We start from the raw sequence: 23,544 nt of genomic DNA on the forward strand, positions 1-23,544 counted from the left end.
GAGGAAAACAGTTTTGATTTGAAACGATAAGAATGGCAAGCATCAATCGGGACGAGATTTCGCTAACAGCGAGAATGCGATATCAAAAGTTATTTTTATTGCGACTGCGCTTATCCTTCAGTGGTTAGCGCCAAATGGTAAATTTCTTTAGTATATTTTCAAAGAGCCCAAAATTAAATACTCAAATTCACGTAAAATACAAAATTATATTTGCTCGTTCTCTCAATTAATTTTGTTGCCATTTCATTTTCATTAAAAAAAAAAGTTTTCATTTAAGGAACTGCTGTTATTGTCTATGACCCATGTCATTGTAATCTGTGATATGAACTAAACTAACCCCATAATAAAAATAACCTAATTTTTCGTTCAAAAATGTTTATGGTTTGTTTGTTCTAAAAATGACGGAAAAAATAATGTACTGTCCATTTACCTCGTCAGTAAATCCCAGTTTCTGGAACAAGTTAACTGCATTAAAATTGGACGTCGACAAACTGAGTGAAACAGAGCATCATGTTTGGGGGTACTTTCATATTTTAGGCAGTGAAAATGTACCCTCTTCGGTCGTTGAAGTTGACAGCACATCATTCAATGAGTTAGCATGTTGCAGCTTTGTGTTTCTTGTTCCTATTAAACATGTAAATTTGTTGTAGATGTTTTGTTAGCCAGAAGGTGTACATTCCTTTCGAAGGTAAAGTAATAAATAAAAACACCATTGAGCAGTTCAAAGAGTGTGATAAAATGCACTTAATTAACAAAGAAGGTAATAATTTGCTGGGAACAATCAAATCTGGTGAAATTTTAAGGAGACCTTCATTGCTAAACAACTTTTTTGTGCTTTCTTTTGCGGTAAGCACATGTGTGTTCAATTTTTGTAGCATGTGCAATGTGCTTGTATGATACTTAAAGAATACTTTGCAGGATCTCAAAAAATACCATTATTATTACTGGTTTGCTTTTCCTGTTCCCGGAGGATTAAAATTAGAAAAAAGTAGTGAACAACTGATTTCTGAATTGTTTTCAGAAACATTTGTAAGTGCAGAAAGACTTTCTATAGACCCTATCTAAATTATGTTTTTTTTTAGTTAGAAGGCCTCCTTAATGATTTTACGGCTCTGGTGGATTTACAGAAATCATATTTTGTTGTTGAAAATTGTGGAGATAGACTTATTGCACATACCCTAGAGTCTAAAATAAAAAAACTTAATAAAGAAAATATCCACAATATTTACTTTGCTTTCTACAATACATCAAATAATTTGTCCTTAATAGGATCTCAATTAAGAAACTATGTTGCTGTAATTTTATTTTATTGGTACTTTGTTTACAACTATTTTAATTGGATATACTATAGCGGCATTATTTTAGTCCATTTTTGAAAGGGAGCCTTCAAAATTTTTTGGCATTCCAAATCAACCGAACTACTTCTTTTTCTTGTAATAAATCAATACTCTACAGCTTCAACCTTCCCACTGATTTTGAAATGGATAGCATATCTTGGGTTGGATGGGAAAAAAATGAGCGGGGCAAAATGGGACCAAGATTTGCCAATATGAAAAACACATTGGATCCACAAATGTAGGTAGTTTGTGTGGATTTTATTATTAAGCTAAGCTGGTTTGTTTGCTTTAGTCTAGCTGAAAATTCAGTCGATTTAAATTTGAAATTAATGAAATGGAGAATTTTGCCTGATATTAATCTAGATAAAATCAAACAGACTAAATGTTTACTATTGGGAGCTGGTACTCTAGGTTGTTCGGTTGCCAGAAATCTTTTAGTAAGTTAGAAAATGAGTTATTTAAAACCTTCATTTATTTATTAGCTATTTTAGGCATGGGGTGTGAGATACATCACCTTAGTTGATAACTCCACTGTTTCATTTTCTAACCCTGTGAGACAGAATTTGTTTACATATGAAGATTCTGTTAACATGAAACCAAAAGCAACTGCAGCTGCGGATAGACTCAAATCAATATTTCCTGGTGTGGTAAGAAAATTTATTTTAATTGAGGTGCTTTATATTCCTGAAATTTGCCTTTAGATTTCAAAGGGATTTGAGTTAAATATACCCATGCCGGGTCATAGTGTCGGAGAGAGTCTGTTAGAGTCCACAACAGAAAATATTGATTTACTAACAACATTAATGAAAGACCATGATGTTGTATTTCTCCTGATGGATTCCAGGGAGAGTAGATGGCTACCCACCATGTTAGGTAGTTTTTTAAATAAGGTATGGAGCTTTTTACCAAATCAATTAATTTATCATATGTATTTAATTAATAATAAAATATAATTCATTTAAAATTATGTTTATTAACAAAATGACAAAATCTTGTTAATTTCATCGACAGTTGTGAAGTTAGAAAAGAAATTATATATAAGTATACTATACATTTCTTAATTATTTTTGACAATCTATTAACATAAAAGTGAAGATTACCAGATCTTTCTAGGTCGTCATAAATGCTGCACTTGGGTTTGACAGTTACTTGGTTATGAGACATGGATCAAGGCAAGATCATCCAATTGAGACTGTTGTCGCAAAAGTAAGAGGCTATAAAACAATTCACGGATCAAATTTGGGGTGTTACTTCTGCAATGATGTTACTGCCCCAGGGAATGTAAGTATATTTCTTTTTCCTCAATAATACATTATGTCTGTTGTCTATAGTCTACTCATGATCGAACTTTGGATCAACAATGCACAGTCACCAGACCAGGGGTGTCACAAATAGCCGCAGCCTTAGCAACTGAACTGGCAATATCTATCCTTCAACATAATGAAGGGTTTGTATGTTTATTCACGCTGTAAAATTGTCGAGCTGTTTTTGGATTTCATAAAAAATTGAAAAGCGATATTTTCTCACTCACATAACTAAAAATATTATTTTAGAAGTGATGCGCCGGCCTTTTATAAAACGACAAATACCGTTGAGGATATTGAAATCGAAAATCAGTGTCTTTTGGGAGTCCTACCTCACTCAATTCGAGGTTTTTTGTCTTCGTTTGAACAAATATTGCCGGCCAATATAAAATACAATCAGTGTATTGCCTGCTCCGATCTGATTCTCGAGGAATTTAAAAAATCTGGTAGCGAATTTTTGCTGAAAGTATTTAATAGTGCGAAATATTTGGAAGATGTTACCCACCTAACTGAATTATATAAGGAGACAGATTTTGATGAGGTGAGTTATAAGTCGATTCAATAGGCACTAATAATTTTGTTTTATTTAGGTATTGGAATTTAGTGATGAAGAAATTGAATTGTAAAACATTTCTCAGTTCTTGCGTTTATGTCTAACTGCTTTTTAGAAAATATAAATATTTTCATTGGGTTGCCATTAATTGGTTTTAGCACTTTTGTATAATGTAAATGTATTGGATATTACAAAATAAGTATTAACATTTTATAGTCAATTTTGTTTATGTTTATATGGGCGTTTTTATGTGAAATAAAACTACCTATTTATTATTATTATTTATTTTGCGTACAATCAGTGACAGACTAGTGTGCTTATGGTATTGATACACCATGTAACACAAGAGTGCACTAAGTTGTTTTATAAACATTTATTTATTTTTGTTATTTTTTTTTACAACAATGACATAGATTGGAATTTTACTATATACACGTTCGTCAATACATTTACAGGATAGATCTATCAGTTAAGGACTTTTTTAATAAGAATTGGTCAGGTGCATATTTTATAATAATTTAAGGCAAAACGAATTAATAAATTTTCAAATTTTTTGTTTAAAATATTTGACAAATAACTTCACATTTATTATGTGGAATGGTAGATGGAAGTAGGTCAGTACTATAAAACATCCGAAAGATGCTTTCAAAATGTGGTTATACTTGGGTATAACAGATGGCGCAGTTTTAGGAAACAATTCCAATTGGATCAGTAGGATCAAAAGAATTCTGATATCGCACAGGTCACATTCTAACATGATATATTTTTAAATATTGCTATAACACATCTAAAAACAAGATAGTACATTTGTGCCCCCTTGAAAGATTAGTGTCAACTATTTAAATCAATATGTATTAAAGATTTTCAAGTTTGTCCTTGAAAAACAAACAAGGATGATAATGATTAAAGTTAAAATGTGTAGAAAATTACATTATTTGATATTTAAATATAGTTTATTTCTTTACACTCTGATTTAACCACGTTACATTTACTTTTGATAAGGGAGGGGTGTAAATATGACATTTGTAAAGAGTTTCGAAATTTCTTACTAATTAAATAACTAAATTAATTTTTTGAAGTTTTATATAAAAATATCGAAATTATCTTAGTTCTTTTATGGCATGATAAATTTCTTAAATTTTGAATTTATTTTTGTAATTGAACTTTAAACTATATTGTGTAGATATTTGTTAGAAACATTTACAAAATAAGTGGAAAACGTGAACTGCTATCTCAAATATAAGAAAGGTTCCAAAACACAATTTAACTAAAAAAATAATTTTAAGTAATTAATTTATTGATTGCAATTAATTTTTAACTTTGCGATTTACCTTAACTCCATTTTACACCCCCCCATATACGGTTGGTTCCATTATAGAGAAAAATAGATATAGAATATTAGGGTTCTATGTAGTATTGACAATTCCTTATTTAATTAAAATAGTTTCTTCTCGTCGATATGTCTACAATTTCTAGTATTGGTATTTGAAAATAAAAGCCACTTTTAGAAAAACGTTTTAGATGTGGGTGAAGTAAATATCTCATAAGAATTAGGGTGCCGTTGTTATCCTAATTTGCGGTGGCTATTTATTGCATTTACAAAAATAGGATTCATTGTTTACGCGATCTTTGTTCTTTCAATTGGGAAAAATATATTATTTCCTAATGAACAGGGGCCTGCTATTCGATGAAATGTACAGGTTTTTCCTATTATGGCCAAATTTCTCTACGTTCTCGCTAATCGTATAAATAGTGGAGATTTTGTAACCGTTTTGACTGGCGGTCACTTGAAAATAGGGCATCCTTTGATATTCGTAATTGTTCGATGCTTGCAGCAGCAGCGGCCGTTTTTGCGAATCCGACTTCAAGTTCCTATTGAATAACGTGCCCATATGTTTGGGCGTTGACAGCCTTATGGAAAGCGGCCGTTTGGTGGACGAAAACGGGGCTTTTCCGTGGAGAAAAGCGAGCTCGTTTTTCCTCCGGTTCACCGCGTTCTGATATATGTTCGTGTCCTTTTTGCCTCGCGTGAAGTTGTTGTAGTAGTACCTCAAGATGCTTCCTGAATTGACGTTCTTCTTATTATTGTTTTCCTTGACGAATATGTTGTTTTGCACCATCGGTCGTGGGGGCGTTGGGTTCGGGTAATACAGCTTCTTTAAAGTTTTGTCTGCCGGTATCGCTTTGACGACTGTTTCGCTTTGCGTTTTCGAGCAAGGGCACATCACGTTTGCTTGACAGGCGACCTCGCTACGTTGTCACACTTCCTGCAACGGGTATAAAAATTAAAAAAAATATATATAAGACGGTTTGTGTCAAGATTTTATTTCCAAATCGCAGATTTGAACCCTGTGTGACGAAGAACAAGCCTTTGTGCGCAGAACTAATAGTGCATGTGACCTTGGTAAACCAATTCCAACATTTCAGCTATTATTCAAAATTTTCGGTAATAAAGATTTTGAGAAAAATAATTAATTTCTCAAAAACCGCTAACGGGTGGCTCACGATGGATTTTTATTCGAAAAAGTAGCATCAACATTTGTCGTTCCGTCATCAATTTCCGGTTATTTTTGTCTAATACCCCCCTAGAAATTAATTAATTATTTTCCCTATTTTTAAAATGTGCGATTAAACCGGTTGAAACAAGAATAATGAAAATTTAGTTTTAACAATTGGAACACCGTGTATTTGAGCAACTATTTTGGAACACAATTAAAAACCCATTTCTGTATGTTCTTGTTAACTTTATTTGATAAGTTCTTCCTTTCACCCATTCTGACCTTTTTGCAGACTTTCACAATATTACCAATTAATATTATTAATAATTAAATATACCAATTTCTACAGAAAGATGCTTTTATTTCGAACTCCTTAATCTTTGGGTATAGCAACATGATGTATCATTTGGAAGGGGTTTTAACTTGAATTCCAGAATAGATAAATATGAAAAATTTTAAATAATAATATTTTCATTATTTTTGTTTCTACTGGTATAATCGCACATTTTATGCGCGATACAGAGTGAACTTGTCTACATAACACTATTGTACGAGACCGAGTTATGTTTTGTGCAAAAAAATAGAGAAAACAATTAAATACATAATAAATCTTCAGGGGTCTCTGTAAAATGCGACAAAATATTAAGTTGCTCTTTATTATTCTATTTTTTTTTCCTCCTTCAAAGTTCCATATATACTAAAGTGTTGGTAAGTCCTGTCGAAGATCTTTTTTTCTGGGCGCCTCCTTAATGGAAATTTTCTAATATGATCTCTAAGAGCCAGGGTCTTTCCTCTGTGGTAAACATAATACGCAAGCAGCATTCTAGCACTTGTTTTGTTTAAACGCCGTCATAGCCACCTTACACTAACTGAACTTTTATAGCAACAGCATAATATTTGTGACAAATGTTTAAAAGGAAATATTTCAAAATGTAAAAATATTCTATATAAAATTGCCTTAATTTTTGATGACAAGATTATAAAAATAGATAGTTTCTATTAAAAAATAAATAAACAACTGCTACAAATATATTTAAATTTATATTGTATTTTATTCTTAGTTGGACGAGCTGCAGTTTGTGTGTCTTTGCAAAGATTCTGAAAGTATTGCGTTGCTTAATGCTTGACTAAAACAGAAAACGAACCAATTTGTAAATTAGATCGAGTGAATCAATTTTTATGAAAAAAATAATTAAACAGTAGCTTATTGGTGACGATCCTATACGTGTTCACTCACCTGTAAAAATTTGATTGGGCAAACGCTCTGCCGGTTGTCTCCCGATCGTATCATCACCATGCCGTCCAGTTCCTCTCCGATTTGAATCACTATTTGGTCCCTAAGTAACATCAGCCCGTTATCTCCGTCGGAAACCTGCAAGTTGTGGGTGACCTGCGGGAAATATTATCGAAAAAAAATTGGAACCAACTCGACTCGATAAAAAGCGAAACGCTTTTTTTTATCTGGTTATAACCGACCTCGTTATTCAAACCGCTGCGGGCTCACATACAAAGCATGCACGCTTGTCTGATACGGAACGAGACGGGGATAGAGAGAATCTTTTCACTTACTTGCAGAGGTTTCTCCCCGGGCGATAATTTTGAGACGTATTTCGAAGGAAAGAAACCGATCTTGCCGAAGCATTTGCCCTTCCACCAGTCCGGGTCGGAAGTGTCAATTACCGTCACTTTGTAACCCGCCTTGAGGTCCAGTTCGTCTTGATGCCGAGACTTGAAGTTGTAAAGGACCACGTATAAATTTGTAGGAAGCAGACGGTGAGACTTCTGGATCGGAAAATTGCAAAAATGGCGCAATTTGTTTATAAATCCATATGCAAGATAAGTGTTAAAACGTCAATTAATATGTTCTTGATACGTATTATTATTTTTTTAATTATACGCTTAATTGGGTTCATCTCAAATTAGGATTTTCACTCACGCACAACACCAAAGCACCCGATGGTGCAAGTGCCGGCAAGTTCGAGTTGGCAGGTCAACGCCTTACTAACCGAGCCATCCTCCCTGATACGCATATCTGCAGTATATTCCGAGTGTCACCGACAGGATTGGCAGAGTATTGAAAAGACACGACATCAAAACAATCTTTAAGCCTACAAAGAAGATCCAGCAGACCATCAGGTTAGCGAAGGACAAGAGGGACTCACTTTCAGCTGCAGGAGTCTACCGCATTCCGTGTTCATGCGGAAAGGTCTACATCGGAACTACCAAGAGATCAATGGGAACGAGACTTAAGGAGCATAAAGCAAGCTGCAGGCTAGGACAGACAGAGAAGTCTGCAGTAGCTGAACACGCACTGGGCAGCGGGGAACACAGGATACACTTTGAGAGCTGTAAGTTACTAGCATCGGTCAACGGCTATCACAACAGACTAGTCAGGGAAGCCATTGAGATACAAAAACACCCACACAATTTCAACAGAAAGGAGGAGACCCTTAGACTCAACCAATTCTGGAACCCGAAACGTTAGGAAGTAATTCCAACCGACGACGGCCTTTAAACCCGAATCAAGATAATAGCTTAACCTTATTTGCGTATGGTATTTTTATTTCATGAGTTTCCAGTGTGCGTTAGATGGTTAAGAGCGATCTTTTACAGATATTACATTAAAAAATAGTAAACTCAATTGAGAAAAACTAAAAGTGTGAATTTGGATACTGTTATTCATCCTCCAACATCATACACTTAATCACATTCTGTCAAACTTGGGTTTTTTAGGTGCGTTGAGATTTCGTGTTTGAGGGATTACAGTGCTTGTTAGAAGGCATATTTAGCCAAAGGAATATTTTAAACATGTTTAATTTTCTGGGGTATATTTGAACCTTATTTATTTCACCTTAAGGGTCACTGTTCACAATAAATTTTTAAAAGAATTTTTTACTACATTTAGTAGAAGAACATATATATTGAACTGAGGTGGCTTTTACTCGATGAATAAAATAAATTTTATTCTCGGTTTTATGAAATTACCTCCCAAATATGTCGGAGGTAAAATTTGTTTAGCCATATATCAGCTAAGTCGAAAAATATGAGTTAATGTAAGAGTAAAGCAGGTACGTTTATTTTTGAAAATATCGACAATAATTAATAATAAAAGTTGGTCACAATTTAATTAATTTAAAAATTGAACTAAGGTGGCTTTCACTTGATGAAAATCTATTTAACTAAATAAATAAAAACTAAAAGTTCAGTTCAGTAGCTGCTACTATGTATACCGAAAAATGGCAATAAAACCTTAATTAATGTTGTTGTGAGAATTTAAGTTTAATAATGGAGGGGTATTTAAATCTAATTGATCGACTTCCAATAAATTTAATTTTCTCCTTTTTTTGGCTGTATGCAAAATATCAAAAACCAAAACTAACCAATTTTTTGACAATATGTAGTCAACTTCCGGTTTGAGCGGAAACGACAGTAACTGGCACAATCCTATTTTTTGTTGTATTTTTCCCTTTATTTTTGTTTTTTTTAATTTTTATTTAATTTTTGAAAATTGTGTCTAGGAGGCCGTGCCCATCATATTTACCGAGTCACCTGATCATGGGAAAAATTTTAAATGAAACTTTTCTTTACTTGTCTAATGGCAAATACCATTTAATGTAATGAACTAATATTTTTTTAGGATAACCTAGTTTTTCCAAATAGCACCCTAGTAGAAATAAAAACTTTTTAAAACCGGTACTTTTTTTGCAACATTTGGACACCAAAATTTTCAAAAAACCGTTAAAAAATAAGCTCACAGGAAGGAAGGAAAAAACTAAATAAGTAAATACATTTTTATAAAAACAAAGTATTACTTAGGTGGCTTTGCTTGGAAACTCTAGACAAGCTAATGCAGTGGACAGAAAAAAAAAAGATTAATATTTAAAAAAAAATTGAGGGGAGAGTTTCTTCTGAGATTCAACGATTAGAATTTTTTGTTATGGTAAAAAGTTGATATGCTCTTGGAATATGGGGATACAATCACAAACTAACGTAAGTATTGTATGTATACGTATGTCATAAGCTACAAGCACTTTTTACCGGAAACTCAGAAGAACAAGAGAATAGTTTTTTTTCTTTTCAAATCTATTACTATTTGGGATAATTCAACACAATATTCTGAAAATCAGTTAGAAAATAAAACCTCAACAATGTCGGTAGAATCAATTTGAAAGTGGTATATCAACGTGTGTTGCTGTAAGACAAGTTTTACATTGACACAAAACATCACATTCATTTATTTTGGAACTGGAGTTTTGTATTTCTTTGAATTAAATAAGTGCCATAGATATTTACTTATTAACCAATTTATAAGATGAAACTTTCATAGAATGTTTTCAAGATGTCCGCTTTCTTGTATACGATGATCCCTGGCTCTAGAAATTATATTCGCTGTAATACTCCTTCCTAACATTTCTGGAGTTATACTATCAAATGCAGTCGATATTGTCCGCTCTAATTCTTGTAGGACAAACACTGGAGTTACATAAACACGGACTTTTCACGTGCCCACGTACAAAGTCAGCTTCATAAAGACATTGATGAAGTTTATACTTAAAAGAATAATAGCCGTGTTTTTTTTGAGATATCTAACCTTGATTTCCATTTCTTCACTTATAATAAAATTATCATGTCGATTATTTTGTAGATTTCTCATTTTCAATTCAAAGAAAGAATGTGCAGGAAGGGGACGCCTGAGAGTTTTTTCTGCATTCTCCGAATATCAGAAACATATCAACCTTTTCTCAATTTGTAAATTGATTCTTGTTTTCCGTTATAATCCAAATCGATAACAAGACAAAATCGATAATCAGATAAAAATGTACAAAATGTCATAATTTTCAATCATGCCGACTTGATGATGAATAGAAGCAAAGCCACCTAATTAACATTTTGTTTTTATAAAAATGTATTTACTCATCTCGTTTTTTCCTTTCTGTGAGCTTATTTTTTAATGGATTTGGACTCAAAATGTTCCAGAAAAGTACCGGAATTATACAGTTTTTGTTCCCACCAGTGTGCTATTTTGTGTGCTAGGTTATCATAAAAAATTAATAGTTCATTACATTACATGCTATTTGCCATTAGACAAATAAAGAAAAGTTTCATTTACAATTTACATTTTCAAAAATTAAATAAAAATTAAAAGAAATAAAAAAAAAACAGAAAAACTGTCCTATCCTATTTCCTGAATTCAAAAATGCAAAAAATATGGGTTGTGCCATTTAAAATTTGAAAATTATATAACATATAATATATAAAAGGAAAATATAGATATGCAAGGTATATTTAGGATGTACTTAATTAATCAAGGATCTGGAGCGAGAAGGTTGATCAGACGTAAATAACGAACGCAGCATCAAGTAGGTAGACGATACATATAATTAATTACGTGATTACGGAATTAAAAAGTTTTTGTTCCCACTAGTGTGCTATTTGAAAAAACTAGGTTATCCTAAAAAATTAATAGTTCACTACATTAAATGCTATTTGCCATTAGACAAATAAAGAAAAGTTTCATTTACAATTTATATGATGTAATGTATTTACGATGGCCACAGTCTCCTAGACACAATTTTCAAAAATTAAATAAAAATTAAAAGAAATAAAAAAAAAACAGAAAAACTGTCCTATCCTATGTAGAATGATCTCCTGAATTCAAAAATGCAAAAAAATATGGGTTGTGCCATTTAAAATTCGAAAATTACTGTGATTTCCGCTCAAACCGGAAGTGTAACCATCGACTACATAATATAAAAAAAGTGGACATTCAGCCTATATTAACCCTTCCAAATTTCAAATCGCTATCTCAAGCCGTTTAAGAGTTATAGACTGTTCCCACTTTTTTCTGTCACCCGGTATTTTTAGCATAAATATTTTAATTTCAAAATTTAGAAGCAATTAAAAAATATTTGGAATTGATTTTTCACCATTGTTAAGTTTATAAAGTCGAAAAGTGGAAATTGAAAACAGACAATGAACCACTGAAAACAATGTTCACGACTGCTCTCGCCTTCAATCGTTAAGTTTCTACTCACTTTACCAACGGGACTAGGACAAGGCGAAGTGCTTGCAGACGAGGGGCTTTTCTCGTTTTCATCTGGCAGTTCCACGGATGACATTCGAATGTTCTTTGCAGACAGTAAACGGCGATTGTGCACTGGACTGGAAGGAGCTAAATACGAAGCAATAATATTATTCTTCCGCACTTCCCAAAATTACTAGCATTCTTGCAGAAGCGTACGCGAACATTTGTTTTGTTTTGTAGTTACGTCGAGAAAAAAATGGTTTGTTAGTGTGTAATAACAGCGCAAGCTTGACATAATCGCAACAATATACAATAAATAAATCGAAATGTCGTACTTGAGCAGGTTTTCAGGTCTTTTCTCACGGGGTACGTTGGAAGAGACCGTGGAGGTATTGTGGATGCAACCACTGTGAAACATGCGGGATTAGTAAATCAAAACCAAACTTATGCGTTAGAAAATTAAATAAACCATCGCTGCCAAAGGTTTAATCGACATTTTTGTGCAAGGTAGACACTCTGGATGCAGACGTGCAGAAGTGTGGAAATCCTAAATACCAGGATCAATATTTTTTTTGCGACCCTTACAAATTTATATAAAAAAAACTATATCTCGAAAACAGAGTCCACTCAAGTCGTGTTCGTTATTTACATCTGCGAACAGAATCGGATATCAGATCATGCCAAATTTGAACATGGTGCTTGGTGTTCGGTAGGTCACTTCCACATACGTTTAATATTTATATTATATAAAAGGAAAATATAGATATGCAAGATATGTTTAGGAGGTACTTAATTAACGATCTGGAGCGAGAAGATTGATCAGACGTAAACAACGAACGCAGCATAAACTAGGTAGACGATACATATAATTAATTACGTGATGATTGAACTCCGTTTCTGTGCTCTGTGAACGCAAGTTTATCGTTTAGTTGTTTTTTTTTTAATTTTTTAAAAAATAAAATACTCAAAATACAACAAAAACAACGACAAAAACTGATACACGTTGTTGTTTTAACACTCGAAGAAATGTATTTATGCAACATATTTAGAAGTAAAAGAATTTATCGGCTATTTTCACTATTTAAATTTTGAATTTGTGCTCGAAATTTAGCGCAAAGCGTTTGGGTCTAACTTAAGAGCTTTACATCCCGAAAGATGATGAATGAAAGTTAAATTTATATTTAGAATAAATAAATACTTTCAAAACTACTTAATACTAAATATCCGGCTGGAAATATTTAGGTGCAAAAAACATTTACGAAGTAATTCCTAGAAAAAATTCAAAAAGTTAACCATGAATATTTCAATAATAACATGTACTTATGCAATATGTCTAAAAGAATAAAAAATAGTCCGCTATTTTTACTGGTAAATAGTTTTGAACTTGTGCTTGAAAATAAGCGCCAAGCGTTTGCGTTTAACTTAAGGGTTTTACATCCCGAAAGACGATGAATGAAAGTTAAATTTATATTTACAATAAATACTTTGATAAAGGAAACCATTGATTCAACTTTTTCAAAAGTAAGCACATAGTTCCAATATTATATTATTATGTTAACCATGAAAATTTCAATAATTACGATTTGGTTAAAAAAGTTGCAGCTGGTGCAATTTAACTACGAAATTGTAAAACCGATTATTATAAAAATACGGCAATAAACATTTAAAAAAAAAACTGCATTTCAATGTAACCCTAACTGTACTGGGTTATTAATTATATTTTGACACCCACCTACGGGGTTAATTTTGAAATATAGAAAAAAAGTGGAAATACAAACGTTTGAAGATTTTTGCTCTATTATTTTCTGCAAATGTCAGAAAAAACAAATGACGATCGCAAGCTGTCAAAATGACAGCAAAATTTTTTAAAAATTGAACTGCCCTATCTGTTATTAAATTGTAGATCTTTTCTTTCTGATGTCATAACATATATTTTATTGTCATTTCATTTATCCGTTGTTAAGATAATTCATTTTAGAAATTGTTATCATTCCATTTCCGGACAATAGCCATATTGTTTAAAAATGGTCAAGTCTGCCTTGATAGCAACTATATTATCTATGTTTGCAATTGTTCTAACAATGTTCTTCTTTTGACAACTAATCAAAACTAAAGATCTGCAGCACAAGCTAAATAACTTAAAATATTTCAAATGCGTTATACAATATCAATCATTATAATTTCATTTAATTTTAATTTTAATTAAATTTCTATGCACCGTACAATATTTCCTTTCAGTTTTCCATTAATACACGAGCTGATAAAAGCAGGATCTTCTCTGTTGGCAGACCATTTGGTAGTTCCTTGCCTACCTACCCAAAGTCTATGTCTATTATTTAGATAATCGGTAACCGGCTGGACATTATGTGATTTGAATAATTCCTAACTGGCACATTTTCCAACAACTGTTCTATTTCTTTTGCAAGGAAATTTAAAGATCGTTAACCATTCAAGGATCCTTGACGTCCGTCCTTGGATTTTCACTGCCTGTGTGGATTATTAATTAACGAACCCCCTAGGCGGGTGTCAAAATATAATGAATAACCCTATACAGGAATCGTCAAAAAATTAGTTTTAGGGAACACGAAAGTTAAACAAACAAACGTTAAACATCAACATTTCTCTAGTTCTTAATTTTGGGGGTAAGCATTTTTCATTTACACATTTATATTTGGCTCGGAAAATTTGCATCATGGAGTTAACGGCAATTCTTATTTGCATTCAGTTTTTGGAACTGCGTTAAAACAGTGCATTTGAATTCATTTGTAAGGGTCGCTGCTGCGTAAAGATTATATTTGAAAGCGGAATCGATCAAGACGAAGTGCCAAATACGTCTATCCGTTTCATACACTGAATCCTCGATGACGAACTCTGATTAGAATGGGGATCACTGGCGGCATTCGCCCCGTGTCGCTGACGTCGCTGCGCATGTTCCGTACTTTCCGGTGAATCCAGCGACAAGCTTTTCATTCTCAAGTTGAGCTTTTGTCGGCGTGGTGAGTGTGGCGCTGTCAAATAAATTCGCGATGGGTTATTGTTTTTATCCGCTGTGCATACGGGTTCGCAACAAAACGAAACAACCGTCGAACGTCTATATATTCACGAGCTCGTAATTGCGGTTTTCGTTTTGTTTTTTTGTTACATCCGTACGCAGTCGCAAAAATTAAAAATCCACTCTGCCGGAATCAAAACATTAAACAAAATCGGGACAAACAAAAACGCCATGCACTGTAGCATTCTGTGAAGTAAATCGCTATAAACTACGCAACCGAGTTGCTCATCGCTAATTAAAGGGTATCTATAATGTTGTTTATGCGAGTAGGTAACGACGGAAACGCTTTTAACAGGTTTTTGAGGACCAAAAGGACTCTATAATTCCAGATCTAGCACGGAAAACCGAGATTCCAGAAGTTACAAAAACACACTACTAAAATGTTATAATATTGATCTAGAGAACAATATTGAAAATTTGACATTACCTCAAGCTGCATATAAATCATACGACCCCTCACGATGAAAGAGAGAGAAAGAAATGTGAGTTTGGTTGAAATGCCGGAACTGTATATAATAAGTTTGTAATAAGATATATACTTGCACTGTTGCCAAATAAAGGGAAATCCCATTTTATGTAAATGTCAAATACACAACAACTATATACGTCAACACAGGCCAATTTGAGTAACAGTATACATCAGATATATTATCTTTTCTACGTATAAAGCTAGATTTTTAGTCGTTTATTTTTTGGCTGGCAGTTCCGACGTGACCTTTTTATATTTTTCTTACCTACGCAACTATCGGCAACACCGCTGTCAGCTGGCCATTTTTGTTTTGTCTTCTATGGGTTTCATTCAGCAGTTTGATTTGATGAAAAAAATCCTCATATCATGATGCACTGCTAAATTTGTTTTATAGTATGCGTGCACATGAGCAATAAACTCTTAACCCCAGAGTTTCTAGTTCATGGATGTTTAGTCTCTCTTTCTTCGTGAGTGACTCGGCCAGGCTAGATACAGAACGTTATATGTTTATTGATTGAGGAACTACATGATTTGTATATTTTATTACCAAATACTCATTTTTAATTATTATTATTTCATACTTTGCGTTTTTTTGTAGTTGCAGTTTTTGTCATAATGAGAGAAAATGATCCACAACAACAAAAGTAAATTGAAAGTGAGTCGAATGCGCAACTAAATAAAATGCCTAAAGTGTTCTTGTTGTATTAGAATTTACTTCTTCACAATTCGAGTTACATTTATTGCGCATGCAGAGTACATATACATACGTTATATGTGGACCGAAAACTGTGTTCTAATATAAATCAGCTTAGTATGATTCCTTGAATGAATAGGGTTGTCTTTTTCACTTCTCTCCCGTTTTATGCAGTTTAAATAAGGTTATCAAATAATTCGCTGTATCACTCGTATAAACAACATTCTATTTTTAATCGCTAAGCTGTTCGAAGATATTGATCACAGAACCTAATACAGACCAACGTTCTGGGTTCCAAACATTGGACAAAAAATCCCTGAACTCGAGGAAGGAATCTTCATGCTATATCCTGAATCGAATAACAGAATAACAATGTTTACTACGTCACTTATAGACGAAAAGTATAGTCTACAATGCACACCACCAAGTAGAAACATTTATTTTTTGGTTTTTATTTCGCGGGACCATCAGAAACGAAGTCCCAATTTTTTTTGTTTTGAAATAGAGAACTGCTTGATATAACAGTCATTATATAGAAGTCGTGAACTAGATTTATAGAAAATTGGGGCTTTGCCTATAATGTCCAACAACATGTAGCATTCACTTCTACGTGGGAATAAGTAATTGCATTACTAGACGAGGAGAAAGGCATCTAGAAGAAGTGTAAGGAGTTGTCTTGTTATGCGACTTTGTTTCATTACGCTCTAATAAATGAGCCGTAACGTCAAAAAGCAATGCACTTGGAAAGTATGCCTAGGCTAGCATGCGGCATGGGGTAAAGTTGGAAGGATTTCTGTGGGTTGTTTTAAGGAGCTTCCAAAACCAACTTATCACAGAATAACGATTAGTTGTCGCTGTTTAGTTTCAAACTGTTAAATCGAAAAAATCCAAACCTAGAGACTTACGTTACTGTAGGTCCAGCACGGCCAAGCGAAAACGACATTTTTGTAAACGTTTTTTTTATTATCACAGTCGGATACAATAGGTAATATAACAATCAAAAAATAAAATACTCTCAACAACGGGCAAATAGCTATGTTGTGACGGCCGACCCACATACTAACAACTTGAATTTTGGATTGTTCATAGTCCAAGATACGGGATAGTTTTGTCACGTTGAGACTATGTTACTCGTTTCGACCAAGCTCTCAACTTTTCTGTAATAGAAATTTTCCGAAAGTGGCGATGAATTAATACACTCAATTGTTTTTGGTTAAAAATGAGTGAAATTTTCAAAATATTACATATTATTTTGCGATCCTCTATTTCATTGGGGCTCTATTTTAATAATCTTAAAATAAGGTTGACCTTAACAGGAGATTTAAAAAAACAACCTAAAACATAAAATAATTGTTTAATTTTTGTTGTTAATTTAAATTTATAGTATTTGCTCAACAGTTTATTTTAAAAGAGATAAAATATCAGGTTTGTGAGGTTAGAAAACAAAGTTCAAATCTCATTTTTTCTATTACCAAACGACCCCATTCTACGAAAGATTTTCCAAAAAAGTTTGGGTGCAGGGCCGAAACAAAGCCACTCACAAAGTTTCAGTTTCAACCGGGTACTACTATGGACTATGACGCGCCCTATATAATAGAGCATGCGATCGAGAAAAACGCGAAAAAAACTATCCTCGAAAATCTAAATCCGAAAGGGCTATTTTTTACATTTCTGTGACACGCTTTTATTTTTTGACGTGTATTTTTTTCCTTTCGATGGCGAAGGAGAGGGTGACTTGAGGGGTTGTGATTCGACGTCGATTCCATTATAAATTTGGGGACCGATACAGAGAGGTTGGCCAAAGGGACGATTGCCGGAACCATCTTGAGAATTCCGTTCTGAAAATTTTATAAGCACAGTTAAATGTTTAGCGACTGTGACTCTTTTCCATTAAGATTATTTGGAAGTTTGTCATTCCGGCTTTGGGGCCGGTGTGAAAAATGGATAACTTAGACTTCCTAATAATCGGCATCGAAATTACGGAACGCGCAATTTGCAAACATCTGTTCCAGCTGATGTATTTCGTTGGGCCAGTTGATACGGGAGTTCGTTTTAAACCAACCCGTTGTTATTATAAATCATTTCAAGGATTTTCTGGATAGATCTTATAAGCGAAGGTTTTGGAGTCAAAAGGCGCAATAGAATTAACCAAAAGATTATAGAAGATCTATATTTTCTTGTAAGGCAGTGGCATTTTATTGAGTCTGAACAATTAGGGAGATTAAATCGTTTATTTTGAGTCACATTTCACCTGAACCTTTCAAACGGATCATTAAGAAAATTAATTTACATATGCTTCATTGGTTGGACGTTGAAAACCGCGTTATTTTTTTATCAATCGCTTTGCAACATGACAATCTTAGCTGTGCTCTGACGGTTAATATAAACTCTAATATATATTAACCGCTTGTGTTATTATTTATTTTTTCCATTTAAGGTTAATAAGAAATATTAACTTATAGTTTTAAATTAGAATAAACAAACGAAAAAACTTATTTTCACGGCCAATACAGTTTGCCCATTCGAATTGTAAATACTCAACTGCAAACAAATGAAATCTAGGTAGTTAAAAAATATATATCGTTAATCATTGAAATTGAATAAAATGCAAAAACTTCTAGCACTACTCACAAAGTACGCAGGACAAAAGGCCATTCAAAGAAAATAATATATATTTTATTCCTACTTAAATTACCAATACAATTTACAATGGTATGTATTCGCCCCGCCTTGTTGGTTTCCGAAAGAAGGAATAGTTAATAATAACTTCCACACATTTGGCTTTAGCCACTGTATATCCATCTAACAAACCATCTGGAAGCAGTTTTTTTTAATCAATAAGTTTCACACAAAGTTTAATAAATTCACTTTCGTCGTCAAAGTTTCAATAACTAGATCCTTACTAAAATTAATGTTTTCATAATATATTTTTTAATAAATTTTGAGTCCTTACGTTATAATTATTCTAAAATTAAATTTTTAACATGAGGAGACGCGTCAGATGAGTTCATGTTGAAGCCCTAAATTATACCCGATATATTTAAAAAAAAGTAGTGGCCTCATCGGTTGCAAATAGGAAATGTTATAAAAAAACATTTCTAATAATTTTGCGATGAAGAATTATATATAATAAGATGATTTTCTCTGAAATGTAGCTGTAAGTTGAGAACGTTTCGTGTCTAAAAAAAAGTGTCGAGTTAAAAAATAAATTGATTTATTAATTAATAAGTAACTTTAACATGTCGGTGGACTTAACACGAAATACAAACTTCTCAAGTAGTCGGCGCCTTGCAGCTGATTCGATTTTTGTTTTACTCGTTACTCCATCTCCCTGCCAGAACCTGCGGAAATCTATCTACGAAAAGTTAAATTTACTCAAAAACTACAAAAACGTATTTACACAGCACAACAAAATTAGACCAACTCAAACTTCAAAACTTCAAAGGTGAAAAATAAATGGCAACTCTTAATAGCTAGGCTTACTGCTGCTTGGAGAAATTAGGCCAAACAAGCCGTCGAAAATAATAATTGTAATCGGAAGTAAGTTGAAACGCATTTATTTTATGTTTAATTATTTACGTTTTGAATTGCGTGATTTATTAGTTATTTTCTTCTAAATTTCAATAGATTCGACTTCGATGCAGTATTTCTCAAAAATTGGAAGAAAACTTAAATAATTTTAACTATAATAAAATGAATTAATAAATTAAAATTAATAAATTTTTAAATAATGAATATTTAGAAATAAGAGTTTTGATAAAACTAGCGGAAATCCTTAATAATAGAATAGTAGTTTCCTATTTTGAATATCTTTTAACTTTACCTGTGCGTTTGACATTTTGAATTATTTAACCCGAAGCAATTGAATATAGAGATCAAACATAAAGTGCGTCCGAATGTAAGCTTGCTTCTTCAAAATATGCGCTTTAAAGAAGCGTGATGGTATACGTGAAAGTAAATAAAAAATGGCAGTCGAGTAAAACAAAAAGAATCTATTGCCAAGCCAATGAGAACTTTTGCTGGTGACTCATATTGTATACTTTTCGTTACCTTTTTAGAACCACAAGTCACCAAACAATCAATTTTGATATCAAAAGTCCTTCAAATTGTTTATCACTATTTATAATTTAAAGTTTTAAATGTAAGATCTTATAAAAAACATTTTATTTATATTTAGAAACCAAAATTTCATTTCATTACTCTTTAATGCCATTATTATATAAATTTATATTTACCAGTTGCTTTTAATGACACATCGTCTTTTTATTTATGTACTCAAAGTAATACGGAAGACATCTACTAGATGTTGAAGGAGTAGAAGGAGAAAGAAAATACACAAACTAAACATCAAAGTGCAGTAAGCATTTAAGCGATAACGCAGTGATCGGCAACAGCGGCGACAGGAGTTCAAAAGCAGCTAACTCTAACGGCTACGCAATAATATGCAGAGTTCTCCTAAAACGTCCAAAATACATATCTTTGCACCAATAAAATTCAGTTCCTGTTGTCATTTGATATTCCCAATTTTGGTAAATTTAATTGAAACGCTTATAAATACAAATAGGGACACTGCTTATCTGAGATCCATGATCACATCAGAATTTTGGCTTAACGTCGACACCAAGAGCGAAGCTTGATGAGTGAACTTTCAGCGGTTTTTTATACTACGATTGCGAGGATTTTCGTTCACATCAGCTGATTCCAAACAACGTTCGGTGACTCTGACAACTTGGAATTCTTATTAGAGTAGCTTACCATGGTAATCTCAATTGTTCAAAATATTTTTAAGAAGATTCATTCATTTAATTATATACTAATTTTAAGATAAATTTATTTCATTTTATTCATAAAAATATCATTTTAATAATCTGCTTACTGGATTTAGTCAATATCCTCGGCTTTCGATCATGAAACAAAGACGACTGAATATTGATGCACTTGGCGCACAACCAGATAAAGCAAAATTCTATAAACTTATTGTAGGATAATTTGATCCATTCCCAATAACCAGAGCAAGGATCGCTGATGTGAAATACGAGAATTTAATCACCGACTATGGTAGAGGTTCCTTTCTTATCTGCGGCAAATTCAATCAGCTTCTCATCAATCACAAAATAACGTTACTAGTTTCGGTCTCGCTGCGAAAGTTCGAATGCGCCTCATTCATGTGTTATTTACCTCGGTATTTCTCATTGGTACAGAACAATAGACGTTCTTCCACGATCTGACGTCTCATCCTCGACTCGATAACTTCATTTGGGCGAATCTAGACTTTGCCCTTTTGCTTTATCGTGCCGATCAAATTGGATTTTACGTGTTGGGACAGAAAATGGGATCGATTAAATATTTCCTTATTCCTTGCGGCATTTTCAGTTTGAACCGATCCTTTTTTATGATTATTATCGTGTCATGTACACCGCGTGCCAAATAAAACGATCCACTATACTATCTGGAAACGCATAGGAGATACGAGAAAAGTTTAGTACAAAAGTTTCTTGGACTGTCCTGAAGATTTAATATACTATAATTTTGTTGATACAGGGTGGCCCAAAAGTGTCCCCCCGACATCAACTTTGTTATTTTAAAATGAACACCCTGTATATATCGACATTTTTTGTATCCTTGGTTAAAATAAAGGTCACTTTATTAAGAAATTCCTATTTGAATTTTGCATAGTTTAGGTAGAAATTGATGTTATGTTTTTTTTCCATATTTTGATTGCCCCATATAAAATTATGTTGTGACGCTACTGCAACGAAAATTTAACCACAGACTAAGGAGATGATGCACAACTCAATCAGTTTCACAGATGCGCCTCAACTTATACAGCTTATACAAATAGGTGGTGCCGTTTTGGCGAATTCAATTAACATGGAGCGCCCTATATTTTTATTCAGATATCAATTCTAGGATAAAAAATATGGTAAGTATGTGATTTATCTTGTATTTAAATTTTTCTTACTTTTTTAGATATTCGAGGTTTAAGATAACATCCGTATAAATTCTTGTTGAATTTAAAGCTGCCCACATTAGGTCACTTGTTGGCAATATTAGGTATTTTTTAAATGGCAAAGAAGATATAAACTAAAGATATACGAATATCGCTAAATATTGCTATTGAATATTGCTAACAATGCAGATTTAACAAAACTTCAGAATTCATATTTAAAGAAACATTTAATATCTAGCTTGATTGAAAATACCAAATAACAAAAATAAATAATTAAAGTTTATAGGCTAACTAATCAAGTTAACTAATTTGAATAAATAAATTCGTTAATTCGGTCTATAAAGTTTTGTTAAAAATGTTCTTTTTAAAATGCTCGTTTCATCTGGCATCAAAACAACAAAGAAATATCAAAATATTTAAAAATGTAGTTGGCTATGACATCACAATGTTTTTATTTATGGCGCATTAAGTTTTAATCAAACTTTGACATTTCTGTTTGTTATTGTCATTATCTATTTCTATTTCATAGTTGTCAAGTTTTTTGTTAGTATATATTTTATTTGCATTTTAAATAAGTTTTATTAAATCTGTTAAAGTGTGTAGTATGGAGTCGATTTTCCTCAAAATCTCCACGTATTAATGGACACTCTGTATTGTTAACAATATGTTTTATTCGTATATCTGTAGTATTATATCTTTCAAAGAAGTAATATCATTTGCTTTGCTGATTAAAAAATACTTTATATTGCCAGTTTTAGATTCAACAAGAATTTATACGGGTGTTATCTTAAACTTTAAATATCTCCAAAAGTAAGTAAACTTTAAATATAAGATAAATTAAAAATTTACCTTGTTTTTCGCCGTAGAATTGACATCTGAATAAAGTAGGGCGTCCCATACTGATCCTTAAGGATGCGGATTACCTAGATGACTCTAAGAAAAAAACATTATATCAACGTAGGTCCGCAACCGCATTATTTTTGATATACAGGGTGTCGAAAAAAAAAAAAACGCTTTTCTTTTATTTTCATTTAGATATTTTGTTGAATGTTTGTTTATTCTGAATATTTTTATCGAAAAAATGGTTCGTAAATTTTTTTTTTCAAAAGCAAATTACATTTTTCAAAGCGCGATTCATTTGTCATTAAAAATGAGCTCTTGAATTTTTGTTGTCCGATTAAGCGTTTCCTTCTAAAAAAAATAAATGCTTATGATTTTATAAAGAGGACAGGAAGGCTATTCTATCAAGGTGCGGACCATGGATGTTTCAACTAAAAAAATCATTAAATATTTTTGCTTTACAAAATAAATAGGAACTAAAAGTCAAGATTTTCACGGAATTATATATATTCACATGACACTTGTTTCGACAACACCGTGTCTTTATCAAATGTGTTGTCGCAACAATTGTCATGTGAATATATATAATTACGTGAAAATCTGAACTTTTAGTTCTTATTTATTTTGTTAAATGGATTTTCATTAAGTAAAAGCCACCTTAATTCAACTTTTACTTTACTTTTAATTTAATTGTAATGATTAAATATGATTCTTATTGCTTATTCGTTTTTCCACTGGCAAACCTTCGACAGTCGACACAAAGTCAAGAGATCATTTTTACTAATATTTTTCGAAAAACCAATGACGTACCATTTTGCTGAA

General features: G+C 32.5%; 2 protein-coding genes across 11 annotated transcripts in view; one reads left to right on the forward strand and one right to left on the reverse strand.

Annotated features, from left to right (window-relative positions):
* The first annotated feature begins 151 nt into the window (after positions 1-151).
* On the forward strand, positions 152-3,450 carry LOC132703156 (ubiquitin-like modifier-activating enzyme ATG7). The gene is made up of 12 exons (XM_060672281.1): positions 152-592; positions 651-846; positions 919-1,029; positions 1,083-1,312; positions 1,366-1,575; positions 1,630-1,774; positions 1,829-1,984; positions 2,039-2,227; positions 2,451-2,618; positions 2,669-2,784; positions 2,891-3,182; positions 3,232-3,450. The coding sequence occupies exons 1-12, from the start codon at positions 399-401 to the stop codon at positions 3,265-3,267; spliced, it is 2,043 nt and encodes a 680-aa protein (XP_060528264.1). The 5' UTR covers positions 152-398; the 3' UTR covers positions 3,268-3,450.
* Positions 3,451-5,325: 1,875 nt separating this feature from the next.
* LOC132703706 (guanine nucleotide exchange factor VAV3) overlaps positions 5,326-23,544 on the reverse strand; it is a 176,937-nt gene continuing 158,718 nt past the window's right edge. For 5 of the 10 annotated variants that reach the window (XM_060673124.1, XM_060673128.1, XM_060673127.1 and 2 more), the window contains 6 exons: positions 14,567-14,725; positions 12,053-12,124; positions 11,728-11,864; positions 7,262-7,474; positions 6,930-7,082; positions 5,326-5,461 (listed from right to left, as the gene is read on the reverse strand). In XM_060673124.1, coding sequence (XP_060529107.1) covers positions 5,453-5,461; positions 6,930-7,082; positions 7,262-7,474; positions 11,728-11,864; positions 12,053-12,124; positions 14,567-14,725 — 743 coding nt within the window. In that variant the 3' untranslated portion in view covers positions 5,326-5,452. The other 5 variants (XM_060673132.1, XM_060673130.1, XM_060673129.1 and 2 more) reach the window with 3 other exon arrangements.

This window comes from Cylas formicarius, unplaced genomic scaffold, assembly GCF_029955315.1.
Source record: "Cylas formicarius isolate icCylForm1 unplaced genomic scaffold, icCylForm1.1 PGA_scaffold_6__28_contigs__length_40554024, whole genome shotgun sequence".
Taxonomy (NCBI): domain Eukaryota; kingdom Metazoa; phylum Arthropoda; class Insecta; order Coleoptera; family Brentidae; genus Cylas; species Cylas formicarius.